The sequence below is a fragment of the Podarcis melisellensis genome (genome assembly GCF_964234715.1).
Source record: "Podarcis melisellensis genome assembly, chromosome: 7".
In the NCBI taxonomy this organism is placed as follows: domain Eukaryota; kingdom Metazoa; phylum Chordata; class Lepidosauria; order Squamata; family Lacertidae; genus Podarcis; species Podarcis melisellensis.
This window is the reverse complement of record NC_138539.1, coordinates 37,492,081-37,507,324: the sequence shown is the minus strand read 5'-3', so window position 1 is coordinate 37,507,324 and position 15,244 is coordinate 37,492,081. Positions and strand designations below refer to the sequence as shown.

At 42.0% G+C, this 15,244-nt stretch overlaps 1 protein-coding gene across 1 annotated transcript; it reads right to left on the bottom strand.

Annotated features, from left to right (window-relative positions):
- Window positions 1–1,988: 1,988 nt before the first annotated feature.
- On the bottom strand, window positions 1,989–13,634 carry LOC309373424 (DGAT1/2-independent enzyme synthesizing storage lipids-like). The gene is made up of 7 exons (XM_081917633.1): window positions 12,961–13,634; window positions 10,643–10,992; window positions 9,262–9,426; window positions 5,856–6,046; window positions 5,339–5,399; window positions 4,731–4,870; window positions 1,989–2,183 (listed from the first exon to the last, which is right to left on the bottom strand). The coding sequence occupies exons 2-7, from the start codon at window positions 10,896–10,898 to the stop codon at window positions 2,079–2,081; spliced, it is 918 nt and encodes a 305-aa protein (XP_081773759.1). The 5' UTR covers window positions 10,899–10,992; window positions 12,961–13,634; the 3' UTR covers window positions 1,989–2,078.
- Between the last annotated feature and the right edge of the window lie 1,610 nt (window positions 13,635–15,244).

Genomic DNA, 15,244 nt, shown 5'->3' with positions numbered 1-15,244 from the left:
AGTTTCAGGCCTAGGTCTGCATTTAGAATCCTGCGGTGGGCAGACATCCTGGGCAAACAGACAGTTTCTCAGAAACAGCTCAACTACTAGCAAAATCCCCTGACCGCATCCTCTTGCAAACTCGCTGTGTTGCAAAAATATTGTTTTTGCAAGCAGGGGCAAGAGAAATGTCTTTTTAGCTTTTAGTTTGCTCTCTAAGATGGCTTTCAATTAAACACCCATCCTCCCATTATACTCTTTGATTCTGGCTCTACCAGTGTATTTCCCAAACTTGAGCTTGTTTGGAGGTTCTAGCAGGGGAGCGCAGCTATCGTATACCCTTGACCGAAGAACGGTACACTCCTTCTATCTGGGATGGTCGTCCTCTTCCACCGAGCGCGCAGCTTCGGGAGGGACGCACATGGAGCGGTGAGGGAGGAAGGGGACACCCGCCTAGCCAGCCAGATCAGCCGAATCAACCCTGGCGATCAATGGGGTGACAGATGTCGCAGCCAGATCGCCCTCACATCCAAACTTAATCAGAAACCAGTTCCTCTCTTACTATACGCAGACGATGCTGTCCTACTATCCTTAACGAGCTTGGGTCTAAAACGTCTTATATCTTCACTGATCCTCTATTGCGAATGTAACAAACTCTCTATAAACTATGAGAAGACAAAAATTTTGGTCTTCTCGAATGGTTGGAAATTAGAGAAATGGAAAATAAGAGGGCAAGAAATCCAACAAGTGAAAATCTATAGGTATCTGGGAATCTTATTCCAGAGCAATTTAGGGTGGGCAACCCATCGCACAAATGCCATAAAACAGGCAAAGTGCATCTCATCAGCAGTTGCCCGTTTTCATTATCAGAAAGGTAATCAATTTATTCCTGCGGCAAATCAGATATTTCAAACAAAAGTGCAATCCCAGATATTCTATGGAATCCCGCTATGGGTCCAAGCATATAACAATGATTTAAAAAAGATTCACTCTAGCTTTCTGAGACGTATTCTTGGACTCCCAGCTATGATCAAATATGAAACAATGTGTGCAGAAATAGGCATACACACAATGGAATATTGGGCATGGTCCACCTCAATAAAGTATTGGTTACGCTGCCACTTCCGCTGCCCTCCATCAAGTCTGCTCGCTGATTTGCTCAAAGACTCCTATAAATCAAGATGGTATCAGCACCACGAAAAAAAGATTGAATCTTTAGGCGTCGAGCTGGAGTCCCTGTACAATTCTAATGAGCAATATATTTCCCATAATATCCTAACTAGACTAAAGGATGTCGAGAGACAAAATATTACGGCAGCTGTAAACAAAATTTGCTCCCCCATATTCTATGAATTAAATATCTTAGATAGCAGAGCCAATTACGTCACTAAACTAATAATCCCAGCCCAACGTAGGGCTTTTATGCTGGCCCGCTTGAATGTTTTTCCCTCAGCATTTGTCAGGGGAAGATATCAAAACATTCCTAGAAACAAGAGACTCTGCAGATGCTCTATGAATGTCCCGGACACTGTAGAGCATATTCTCCTTCATTGCCCACTGTACAGTACACTCCGTCAACGCGTGCTGTCCCCTCTTTTGGGTGGTCTGGAACCGCAGCAAGGTGAATGTGTGGGATTCTACCTATCCGACGTTGACCAAAGGGTAACGGCGGGGGTAGCCGAGTTTTTGGCAGCAGTCCTCCAAGGAGCAGGTTAACAAGGAATACCACTGACTCTATATGTATATATATATATGTACTTAGCAAACTGCTGCCTTTTTTATATATATTTCAAGGCTTTTATATGTTATTTTCTCTTTTAAGGTTTTATTTCCATAATGCCTAATAAAGGTTTGATAAAGTAAGTATTTCCCAAAAAGGGGCATTCTGGGAGTCTTGCAGGATAGGTCAAGACAGCACTTGTATGTCTTTCAAACCTAGAACCTTCTGCATGCAAAGCAGGTGCTGAACTAGCCACCCTTCTGAATAATTCATACACAATCCAGCACAATTGTATGAACATTACCTTAGCTTTAATTGTATAATTATTAGTTTTGTATTGTGGACACATAGTCAAAATGCTACAACTGTTTTATATGGACTAGTTAGCTTTGTCATGCTTATCAAATCGTTCTGAAAGAGCTCTTAACATATTTCCTGGAATTTTTTGGTGTCTATCCCGAAGATTTTCAAATGCAGTCTTCGTCTGTTGAAAAAACAAAAACAAAGGAATGCATTATGTTATAGCTAAATGAACAGGAAAAAGCTAAAGGAGTCAGAACCAGTAGCATTTAAAAAAATCCCATTTTTTCCAGCTAAAGAAGCACAATATGTAATTTCTTTCTGGGATCAGAAGTAAGGTAAGGGCAGATAAGGGTTTTTAGCTAATTGTGGTAGGAAGCCATCTCTCCAGATCCTAAGGCATATGCAACTGGCTCCCCAGCAAAGGATAGGGAGGAAATTACTGTCTCCTTGCATATTGAACCTTGAATATGAAACCCAGAATGCACACCCAGACCCTGCTCTGCAGTGTTCAGCCAAAATGCATGTACCAGGCCTAAGAGGACCTATGCAAGTCCTACCAGGCATACCACCGTGGCAGGTCCTCCAAGGGCACCCTTAACACAATAATGCCTCAGTAAAGCTAATCTTTCTCTCTCCAACTTTCTCTACTGTACAGACTCAATGTGGTAGGAACAAACAAACCACACCACTGTCCAATGACAATGTAATGCATCTTAACAATGTGAAATAAAGAAGGGAACCACAGGATAACCAAAGGATCAACCCCTACACACCCACCAAGTAAACTACTGCTCCTTCAAACAGGCAACCAAAAGCTGAAACTAGATGTGGGGAGGGAGGGGGTTCAGCAAGAATGAAAGCATAAACCCCTTGGGGAGAACCAGCCATAAAAAACCATGTTCCAAAACTCCTTCCCTTTAGCCATCAGACCCCCCCACATGCTCCTTCCCTTAACCCCCTTCCTTTGAAAGTCCACTTCCTAAGACTTCCTTGGGAAAGGGGGAAATGCGACACCCCCTGCAGGAACACCTAAGATATTGTCACACAATACAATACCCTAGAGTACCCGAGAAATGGCATCTGTGTTTGAAATGTCTTCTGTAAAACAGCATCTCATTTAAGAGGTTGAAGGTGCACAAGCCATAACAATATAGATGCACAGGAGGTAGAGCTCCAGAAACCCACTAAAGGGCAAGAAACTACAAGAAGGAAGCACCAGGAAGGAATGATTCATGGCTTCAATTGTCTCTACACAAAGGCACAGAGTATGGGAAAGAAGCAAGATGAATTGGAGCTTTTACTACAGGATGGCAAATATGATCTGGTAGGCATTAATGAAGACTTATGTGATGAGTCTCATGATTGGAATGTAGGAATTTAGGGGTATAAACTATTCAAAAGGAATGAACTAAACAGGAAGGGCTTATATTGAATGGATGTGTAAACTTGTGCAAAAATTCATGATCTGTAGCATGGAAAGCAGATTGAGAGTATATGGGTAAAAATTGTAGGAGACAGAACTACAGTAACCCTTACTGTGGGTGTCTGCTATAGGCCACCAAGACAGACTGAAGACTTGGATGATGCCTTCTTAGAGCAGATTAACAAACATTTAAAAAGGAGAGATATAGTGCAGGCTACTCCCCATTTACATGGGGGTTACATTCTGAAGAACCACACATTTAAGTGAAATCATGTACAGTGGTACCTCCGTTTGCAGATGGGATCTGTTCCGGAGCTCTGGTTGGGTTTCCACAACCCGAGGTGCCTCTTCTGCGCACACGTGGTAGAGCGTTTTTGTGCATGCGCACGGTGCGATAGAGCGCTACTGCGCATGCACACGGGGCGAAAACCAGGAAATATCCTTCCGGGTTTGCCATGTGTGTATTCTGAAGGATATGTAATAAGAGGGGCACATAGGTAGAGGTACCACTGTATAATCGAAACACCACTAAAAGAGCCTGCAAACTCCCTGTGGCATTTGTCCATTTCTTGTGATTGTTTGTACAGGAGGGATGGAAATGGCTAATGTAGACCGACTAATGAGAAAGCTCAGAGGCGGAGCCTATCCGGTTTTGAGGCTCAGGCCAGGGGTTTACCATGGGGAGATAAAGGAGTGAGGGTCAGACAGAGGCAGAAAAAGTAGAACACAGTAGTTGGACGGAGTGAAAGACACGGATAGAACTGAGAGAGAAGAATGTGACAGTGTGAGATGGTGCCACATCTAGTTAAGGGCGCGCATTTGAGAAACAGTTCTGAATATATTTAAAACTTGTTTGTTCCTCAATAAACTTTAATCTTCGTTGTTGACTTTACAACCTGACTGAGACTCAGTATTTCACCAGAAGATACCTGGTTGGTGGCAGTGGAAGAATAAAGCAGTGGTGTACCGGTCAATAGTCCGTGAAATGACCGGGGGCTCTGTATGATTGCCACACTCCCCCTTCCGCACCCACTCCAAAAATGTGACATTTTGGGGTCATTTCTGGGTTTGGTGCAATGCATGGTTGCACACAAATTGAAACTCAACAAGTTTAAGAATCAATAACTTAAGGAAAGGGAATGCTGAGTGATGAACATAATGCACAAAAGTATATATAATGAAGCCTAGCTCTGACTGTATAGATTGAGGAAGTCAATGCACAGAATACAATTTAGAACTGTAAGAGGAGAAAAACATTAGGAAAAATTCTTATGTTTTGTATTTCCAAGTATAGAGTTCACTTACTTTTTCAGCTAGCTCTGTGGCAGTTATATTTGGATCATATGGGATGGGTTCTCCAACATATGTCCTCAGTTTCACTGGAAGTCCTCCATAAGTGGGAAGGAGTACACGTCGAGTTTTCTCATACAGCCATTTTGTCAGCCCTGTAGAAGAAAGTGACCGCATTTCAAATTGGACCTTAGTTAGCATTCTGTTAAGCAATTGCAATCAATCCATCCCAAGGAGGAAGAGTTAAATAATATGAGTACTTGGGGAAAGATATGCAACATATTCAATCAGCTCTTCTCATCTCTTGGCAATTGGGATCATAAGTTGTACAACAGACTGCAAAATATGGTTTGTTTCCTGATCTGTTCCTGTCTATATTGGGCTTCCTACCCCTCTTATAGATTACAGCTTTGTTTTAAATCTAATAGAAAACTAAACAAAGGCATATTTACTCAATACTGAGGCAGGCAGCACAGATAAGTGTCCATGGAATAAACTCTGCTAGTAGTTAGGAAAAAGATAATTGGTTTTTTTTATTTAAAAAAAATAGTCTATTATTAAAATGTATATTGTCTGAAATTGGATCTCTTGCTCAACCAAGAAACATAAGATATTTAACTCACTTGTCTTTCCAAAGCTCCTGTATGCTTCACAACTGTTTTGTGTAAATATTGGGATGATGGGCTAGAAGAATGAAAGATGAAACAAAAATGAAAGAAAGGCGAGAATTGGATAATTACTTCGTCCTGACCACCCCACCTTTATTTTTGTTAAGGACAAAGAATAATGCTTCACATCTGGGATTATTAGGAGAAGCAAGTCATAAATTATGAAATAGGCTTCAAAATATCTTTTCAAATATCTCAGATGAAGAAACTTCACAAGTTGTTGCCCAGATTTTCAGGAACTGAAGAGAAAAAAAGGGGGCAAAGGCCATTTTCCTTATTATACGTTATTGATTTCAGTAGCTTTTTTAAAAAGCAGGTGTGGGAAATGCTTGGAACTCCAGATATCATTTGACCCCCAAATAGGATATTTGCCGTCCTCAACTACTTAGGATGCTAGATCAAGGATGTCAACATATTACGTCACATCCAGGATAATTGTGAGGACAATGCAAATTGCCCAAACATCACTCACCACTTTCGCCTCCAAAGCTATCCGAGCGAAACCTGTGCGGTTACCCCACATTAAGTTGTAGTCAGTACTAAAGCTTGCTTCTCTAGCTCCACCAGGTGCAATGCCCAGTAAATGGCCTTTCTTCAGAATTTCCACACAATCAGCATTCGTGAAATCTCTCAAGAGGATAACATCATAAAACGTCTTCAGCCCTAAAAAAGTAAGCCCCAAACAGAAAAATGCATTTTACATAACTCTTCTTGAGGAAATAGTGTGGATACTATACAAGTGTCATTATTCCAAAGATATCGCTCTATTATGGATCAGCTAGGATTTCATGGAAGGGGGACTTTATGCTAGTTCCCCTTTTGCTCACATGTTCTGGCAATAGCCTTTTTTTTTTTTTTTGGAAAGCACACAGAGTGAGATTGCGTGCTGAGGTGAGCACATTTTGGGCAAGTGTTCCTCAAGTTAAGTCTGTAGTACAACAGATTGATATTCTAGTTTGCATCATGATAAAAATACAGCCCATAGTGCCTTGCTGGATAATACAAGTCTTCAATCCCTATAGGCTGCATGGGTTTTGGATACAGTGGACATTCACACATACACAGATACTGGGGTGGCTAATGTTTGATGATGGGGGGCAGTGGAGGACCATGAACACTGTGCAGCAAGGATGCCACATGTGTTTGCTTGCAGTGTCACATGGGGGCATAAAAGCTGTGCATGGGATTGCTTGATTGACCATTGTTTAATGGGTTGGGGTTGCTATGAAAGCCATGGACATATATGTGGGCTTCTGCTCTTTTCCTTAACTGTAGCTCCCACCCCATCCCAAGTGGTGTATGAATACAGTGAACAGGTGGTTTACTAGTGAACAGGCTCCCAAACAGGATTCCATTCTTTGCATTGTTCTTCACAGTAAGACATATCCATCTTTATTAGTGATTGATTGAGGGGATCATCAACTTGGGGACCCAGGTTTTTTTACACCTTGTTCTATACTGGCATTAAAGGCAGCAGCAATTATTATATGAGAACCTGTAGACGTAGTGGAGAAATCCAATGACACATATCCAGATTCCCCCCATTTTTTCATCCCTGAGGAAGAATGCAGACAATTGTACAGGAAAGCATGAAATTTCTTTATGGAAGCCTTGAGATTACTGGGGTAAAAAATAGCATTCTTGTAGACGTTTTGAGGTCAGTTAATGTTCACCTGCAATCACAGTTTAGGCCAATATCACTATTAAACTGTGATTACAAACTCTTTGCCAATATATTGACACGCAGGCTTAAAGAAGCCATCAGAGAAATCATTTATCCACACCAGACGGTTTCTCCCAGGAAGACAAATTTCGGGAAATACCAGAAACATTGTCGATATTTTGGAATATCTAGAAACTAAAAGTGATAAAAAGGCAGCCTTGTTATTACTTGATGCGGAGAAGGCCTTTGACAATGTTTCCTGGTATTTTATGAAAAAAGAGATAGAAATAAAGGGACTAGGAGTAAAATTTAGAAATGGAATTGAAGCAATATACCACCAACAAAGAGCTAGGCTTCTAATAACATAATATAAATCTGGGCAAGAAAATATAGACAATATAAACAATATAATGCGAATGATTGGTAGTTTTACATTTTAATTTGTTATTTAATTGTAATATATTGTATTTTTCGTTTCTTTCTTTTTTCCTTTTTTTTACCCTTTTCTTTACTTGTATTGCTTTTGCTTTGTATGATTGTTATCTATGTATATATGTATGTGTGGGATATTAATAAAGATTTATTTTTAAAAATTTAAAAAGTTCACCTGCAATCTGTGATCAAGGGCTAAAAGACATGCCTTACTGCAGGGATTGGCAAACTAAGGCCCGGTGCCCAGATGCGGCCCCCAGGCTGGTAAATCCGGCCCATGGACCCTGCCACCTGCTTGGTCAGTCCCCGCACACTACGAATGCCTTGCCGCATGGGGGCTGGCTTCCATGGTTCTGGCATGGCTTCTGGGCGGGCGGCGATGCGGGTACGGCTTTGGATTGGCTGCTGGAAGTTCCTGCAGCCAATTCGAAGCCTTCCACTCGCAGCTGAGGTAAACGCACTGCAGCCGTGGACAGAGAGGCCAGCGGGCGGGCGGGAGGTCTTGGCCGTGCCATGGGCATCGTGATGGGTGCGTTGTGGGGCATTAGTTGGAGCTTGGCACACCAAGGTACAGTGGTACCTCAGGTTAAGAACTTAATTCGTTCTGGAGGTCTGTTCTTAACCTGAAACTGTTCTTAATCTGAAGTACCACTTTAGCTAATGGGGCCTCCTGCTGCCCCTGTGCCACCACTGCATGATTTCTGTTCTCATCCTGAAGCAAAGTTCTTAACCCGAGGTACTACTTCCAGGTTAGCAGAGTCTGTAACCTGAAGCGTATGTAACCCAAGGTACCACTGTATAACCTGATAAGATTTACTCAAAAAATTATAGACTGCATTTCCTCATAACATCAAAGCAACTCCTTAAAGTACTGACGAAGATAATATGGAATAATAATGTAGAATTGTGGTGGGTGATGATACTAGCCCCAAGGAATGATTTTGTACTGGGAATGTGCTGCTACTGAAATGTACTGGGAATGTGTTGCAACTGAAATTATTCAACCCCCATTGTAAATTCATTTGGATGATGTAGACCAAGCATAGGCAAACTCGGCCCTCCATAAGTTTTGGGACTACAGTTCCCATCATCCCTGACCACTGGTCCTGTTAGCTAGGGATGATGGGAGTTGTAGCCCTAAAACATCTGGAGGGCCAAGCTTGCCTATGCCTGATGTAGACCTTTGCAGTATGAAGTTTAGAGGCCAATGTAATATTGACAGAGCCATGCTCGGCCTTGCATTGGGTCATTTGGCTTGACATTCACATCGGTTTGTGCTCGTCAAGTCACATGCCCAAGATTCTAGGAACAAGGAGGACATATTCCTTCCAGTCCTTTACTCTGAGGCAATGTTGCCTGTAAACATGGCCAGGAAAGGGGAGTAACCTGTTTTCTCCTGCCTAACTGTAGTTTGATTTGGCTAGTTTAGTTTGATTTAAAGATCCTTTAGACCATTATACTTAATAAATATGAAATTTTCTTCATAATACTGTGCCTGAGTCTTCCTTATGGTGTGTTTTCTGTAAAAAAAAAATGCTCTGAAGAAAGAAATGAATTGGAAATAATTATTCATCCTTCGCTCAATCTGTTTAATTTCAGGGGCTTGGTGAGAAATAACCTTCCCCTCCACTAACTTACTTTTTCACCTGCTGCTGCTATTTTATTTATCTCTGGTTTTTTCCTGCTTGCCTGATACACTGTTTTATATATTAGAGCATTGTTTTATGTCATATTTAACACATGTTCAATGTAAGAATACATAATTTAAATATAAATAAATTACCTGGGATCCCATACAGGGCATGATCAATTACTGAATGGCACAGTCTCCCTGTCTCTGTAAAAACTTTTGTCACAAATAAGGTATAGCCGACAAGAACAATTGAGTGATGATAAATAACAATTGCTGGTCCTTTAGGGAGATTTTCCATGCCATAAATTTCATAACCTGAAAATAAAATGAAACAAATAATATTACTTTGTTGAAAGGTAAATAAAATATCAAAAAAAATTACTGGAGAAAATCAATGTGGTTCAAAAAACTGAAATTTAGGTAAAAAGCTCTGCTATATCCTTCAGTTTTCTAGATACTAGGCTGTCATCCACACGTAACAGGACTTTCTCTGTGGTCCTCCCAGAATTAATGGCGGGAAGGGGAATTTCTCCTCTCATGGAATGTTCCTTCCATACTTTCTTCCAGGTGCAGTCTTTGGTTGAGATATTTTCTGTTTTAATCTACTTTTAGCTTTATGCATTATTGTGATAAATGTTTTGGAGATTTTTAAATTTTATTTTAAGGGCAGTATTACCCTTCTGCACAGGATTGTTTTGGGAAAGAGCTATCCAAGGCTTGGAGTACATTTATCCCCTCTCCCTAAGAGCTCCAACTTCAGGCATCTTCAGACCATTTTCTGAATCACTTACCAAGCTGTTTCCATGACAGATGCACCCCTAATCATGTCATAAGTAGTTACAGGGTCTCATGCTTATGGCCCAGACTTGGTTTTAGTAGTGTATTTTGGATTTGTACATCAACTCCTAAAGAAATAAAAGTCCTCTAGGAAGCATTCAGAATATAGGAAGAGTCCTGCTGATCAGGCCAAAGGCCTCTATAGTCCACCATCCTGTTTCCCGCAGTGTCCCTCTAAAGAGTAGCCATCACCACATCCTGTGCTGGCAAATTCCAACGTTTATGTTTCAGAGCTACCTTGTGGTTTATCGTGCTCAGGAAAATCATTCCCACAAAGTCCCACTATACAATGTTATATTAATCACATTGACTGTGTACCCAGTGCACACTTAAAGCCAATCCCTCTCCGTTTCCACAATCCATGAAACTATTTTCAAAGGGTTTGCTAATTGTGTCTCTGTAAGGTGTAAACAACATTCTCCAGGTTCCTTTTGGAGAGGAGGCATGCTTTAAATGTGATTCAATGTATGGTGTTTATGCAGCCACCAACCGACCCTTCCTGATTTCATACCTCATAAACAGTTTTTTTTCCTTTATCATTGTTTATTAAATATATAAATACCCATGCCTGTGTTTTGATCCTTATCGCAACTATTGTTCCAGTGCTTCAAACCTGAAATTCTGATACTCAGTCATATGAAACTATACTGGCTCATAAATTGGAATTATTGGTAAGAAAGGAACATGTACTCACCATGCCATATCTTTCCAACTAGCTCTACAAATCGAGCCAAAGCATGCCTTGGCTTGTCCCAAAATTTGCTATACGTATCATTTCCTTGATGGTTATTCATCTTCTTGTAAGCATTGAACAAAAATGAGATAACACAGCCAACAAAATAAAAATATAACCAATATGAATAAATCAAAATTGGAAGCAGGAATATCCACAGAGGGTGAACCACAAAGCTCAGGTATTCTTCCAAATAAGTAAAACTAATCCAGCTCATGGTTTCCTGATCTGAAGCACAAAGCGTATGCCAATGAAACAAATGAATCAAGTGAGTTTTTCCTCAGTTTTGATGCTTCCCCCCCACTGTTTACCTGGAAAACAGAAAATGCAGTACATCAGTTTGAACTGTCACCCCAGAGCATTCATAGTTACATGAAATCACACGCTATTTAATATTTTCTTAGTTTTTCCCACAGTAACTAGCCAAGTAGACATATTGTTATTCCAACATTCATCGTGGGGATGTACAAAATTAGTAATGCATGATCATCATTTATTTGTATGTAAAGCAGGCTGGTTTCATTTCACAGCTGAATTGTTAAGGTCTTCTAGACTGAGAGCACTGGCACTTGCAGGACTTTGTTAGCCACTGGAATTTGCACTTGCTGTGTAGAGTTTGCCTCAGCAAGTACAGTGGTACTTCGGGTTACAGACGCTTCAGGTTACAGACGCTTCAGGTTACAGACTCCGCTAACCCAGAAATAGTACCTCGGGTTAAGAACTTTACTTCAGGATGAGAACAGAAATCGCACCACGGCGGCGCGGTGGCAGCAGGAGGCCCCATTAGCTAAAAGTGCTGCTTCAGGTTAAGAACAGTTTCAGGTTAAGAACGGACCTCCAGAACAAATTAAGTTCTTAACCTGAGGTACCACTGTACTTTATAAGCCAAAACGCTCTCTTGTCTTCAGAGAGTGAAGACTTCTTGTAACAACTGCAAAGAATGTGTGTATATATAGTGTGTGTCTTTTTGCCCCCGAAGTAAGAGCTCTCTCTGCTACACAGTTGTTTCCTACATTGAACCTAACCGCTTGACTGAATTTCTGCAGCGCGAACACAACAGTCAACAAGGAGGGTGGGGAGAATGGGGAGCTGAAGTTTGGAAGCATTTTGGGATACGCTACAAAGTGCCTCTTTCTGGGGATGTGATGTGGGATTGCCAGGTGAGAGCCAATGCTGTGGGATTCTACCTCTTGAAACCAAACCCTATCTAATATCACTGCCTCTAGAACTTCTTTCCACATGGGTAATGGGGGACCATGCCATAATACTCATTCACTGTGTTTTTATCTACAAATTACTAAATCACCTGAAAACCTGTTAGCGTCACATACAGTCATAACTTGTGTTAAAGTCGCTTCAGGTTGAGCGTTTTCAGGTTGTGTTTCGCAGTGACCTGGAAGTAAAGGAACGGGTTACTTCCGGGTTTCACCACTCGCCCATGCGCAGACGCTCAAAATGACGTCACACGCACGCGCAGGAGCGGCAAATCACAGCCTGTGGAGACGCGGGTTGCGTTCTGCTTAGGATGCGAACGGGGCTCCGGAACGGATCCCTTTCGCATCCAGAGGTACCACTGTAGCTGAATTGCATATTTCTGATTCTCCTCTATTTTCACTACATCTTACAACTAAATAGTATGATAAAATTGGCAAAGGGGGAAGGCTGTGGCATGTGACAAAGGTATTTGAGAGCAGAAGCCGTAAAGGAAGAAGATAAGGAGTCTAGAAATGTTGTGAAATGCTGAAAAGCTGCAGAATCATTTAGCATGCTGAATCACTGTGACTTATATTGAGGATGACTCATTCTCTGTATAAATTTTGCTCAGTGTCGTGTGTGTGTGTGTGTGTGTGTGTGTGCCAGTGTGTATGGTGGATCCTGTGCTCTGCCAAGCCTGTGCTCAATGGAAACTCTGTGTATGCTCTGACGCTAGTTTAATCTTCTGTTCATTATGCTGTTATTTGCAAATAAGTTTATTTTAACTCAGTAAAGCTTTTATTCTTTTACTAAAGAAGACTCTGCATTATTACGTAAATTTCTGCTTCTCAGTGTTATAAAATTCAAAAACCATAAGAGCTCAAGCTCCTCTCTTTGCGCAGCTATGAAAAACCAAATTTCACCTTACAGGAACTGAGAATTAACACAACTAATAGCACATTTGCTAAGGTAAGAAGAGACTGGTTGGTTGAGATTCCTGCATTGCAGGACATTGACTAGATTATTCTTGGAGCCCCTTCCAATTCTACAATTCTATCAATCTATGAACTTTTTTTTTTACTTACATTCCTTTTAAGTCTAAATTGCCTTGGCTTCAGTCACCATTCTGTAGAAGCACCAGAAGTCCTGTCAGGTGTACTCTTTCATAAGCTAATTTCCAGGCGTAATGAGGCACGTCTGTTTCTGTAGTGGCTTGAAGAGACTGTGATGGGTGGTGCCATTTGTATTAAGAGATGAAGCATTGTGAAAATGAGGGAAGGCTTAGGGCACCGGCTGCTTGGAGGTTGTGGCCATTTGTAATCAAACATGAAATAGGGAGTCACACCTACAATAGCATTCCTATGGCACAATAACATATTGGGTCACAGAGTAAAGGAAGGAATTGTGACAAGTGTACCCTTTCATGGTAATCTCTCCCTTCCAGTCAGGTACAATATGTATGTTGTGTAATACACAACCTGAACAACATGTTCTGTTGCAATATTGAATCCTAGAGCATAAGTGAAAGCTCTTTCATTGGCATGTGACTTTTTAATTCTACAGCAAATGAGGATTTCGTTAACACTACTGGGTTTGAATACTGAATCTCAAGTAATCATCCTCAGAAATCAAGTCTACTCCAATAAACTTGACCAGTCACTTATGCTCCAGGCATTTTCTGAGATCTCCAATACCATCTGTTTGATCACTGAAATTAAATCCTGCCATGCTGATTTTACTGCAGGCGGCTGGTTGAAAAGCTTCTCCAGGAGTTGCCCCTGCAGTATGCATTGCTTGATCAAGAGCAAAAAAGTTCCAGGTTGACATGCTTTGACATCAAAGGGTCTCTGGTATTTGGTACATGTTCAGTATTGTCAGGTGGAGGCGAAGGAAGTCCAGCATGCATTTGTCAATTGTCAGCAATGTTTGCATACACATATGATGGTCTGTTTTACTCTATTTTCGAGAGGAGAGGTATTCCTTGTAACAGAGAAGTAGTATTTTCCTACATTAAGCGGGATTTGTCAACGGGGGAGAAATAATGTTGCCTCGTTTAATTTTTTTTTCTTTCAATGATTTTTTTTTCTTTCAATAATTTTTATTACGGTAAGTTTCCATTTGCCAAATTAAACATATCATACCAATTAGTCCAAATTATATCAATACACATCATAAAGTCCAAATGTTTTCCAAATTAAATTTTTTTGTGGGGGGTACCCATCCATGCTCCTTGATCGTCAGGAATCCAAAGATCCAAATTCGTGCTGCTTTCCTTACTGCAATGATGTTTCCAGTCCCATCTTCTCATATTTGTCATTTATTCATTTTCCTTTTCTGTCACCTCCGAGTTTTCTCCACAAGTGGATTAAAAGGAACAGTCTTATTTTGTCTCTGTGTGGGTTTTATAATGCTCTCTCATATGTCCACAAATACAACCATCATGTTTTCGAGCAGACACTCCGTCCTGTCATTCCGGTGAAATACAGTCTAAATGTCCACTCGTTTACTTTCCAGACCCGGGGGGCCACACAATTCTTGCTGAGGCTGTGGTGCGACCCTAGGTGGCGTTGAAACCAAATCCCCTGGATCCGCTGCTGTGGGTGGAGCTCCGCAAGTGGAGTGGTCTGAGCCTGTGGTAAGTCTGGCAGACCCTCTGAAGCGGCTTGGTTCGGCTCCACGCTGGCAGTTTGCGAGGGAAGTGTAGGTGGAGCCTCGCCATCTGTAAGTGTCTCTTCTGGAGCCACGAGCACAGTTGGGGGCACCACGGTAGTGTCCAAGTCCCCAACCCTGCACCTAAGCTGGTCTATGTACCGGCGCCAAGCGTCCATCTTCGAGTGCCGCCTGGTACGAGCGAGGTCCGGTGACTCCCACTACTGCGGCTGGCACCCAAGGAATGTCCCCCACATAGTTCCAGGCAAAGACCTGGTTTACTGGAACAAATTACCATGGTGCGTTGGCACAGCCTGCGGGTTTGGCCACGGCAAAGTCCGGGTGCAGCCGGTCAAGCGGTGACGTGAGGCGGCGGCCCATAAGCAGTTCAGCAGGACTCCGCCCTGTGGCCGCATGAGGGGTGATGTGTTGCACGAACAAGTATTTGGTGACCCGCTCGTGCCAGTCTCCCCGGTCCAGGCGCGCCAGTGCCCCTTTTGCCGAGTGCACTATTCTCTCCACTTGCCCATTGCTGGATGGATGAAATGGTGCCGTTAGGGCATGGCGGATGCCCAGTCCCAAAAGATACCGCTCAAAAGTGCCTGACGTGAACTGCGGTCCGTTGTTGGAGACAAGGACATCAGGACACCCATGCGTTGCAAAGAGGCCTCGCAGCACCCGGATGACGGCCTTGGTAGTGGTGGAGGGCATCAGGGCCAC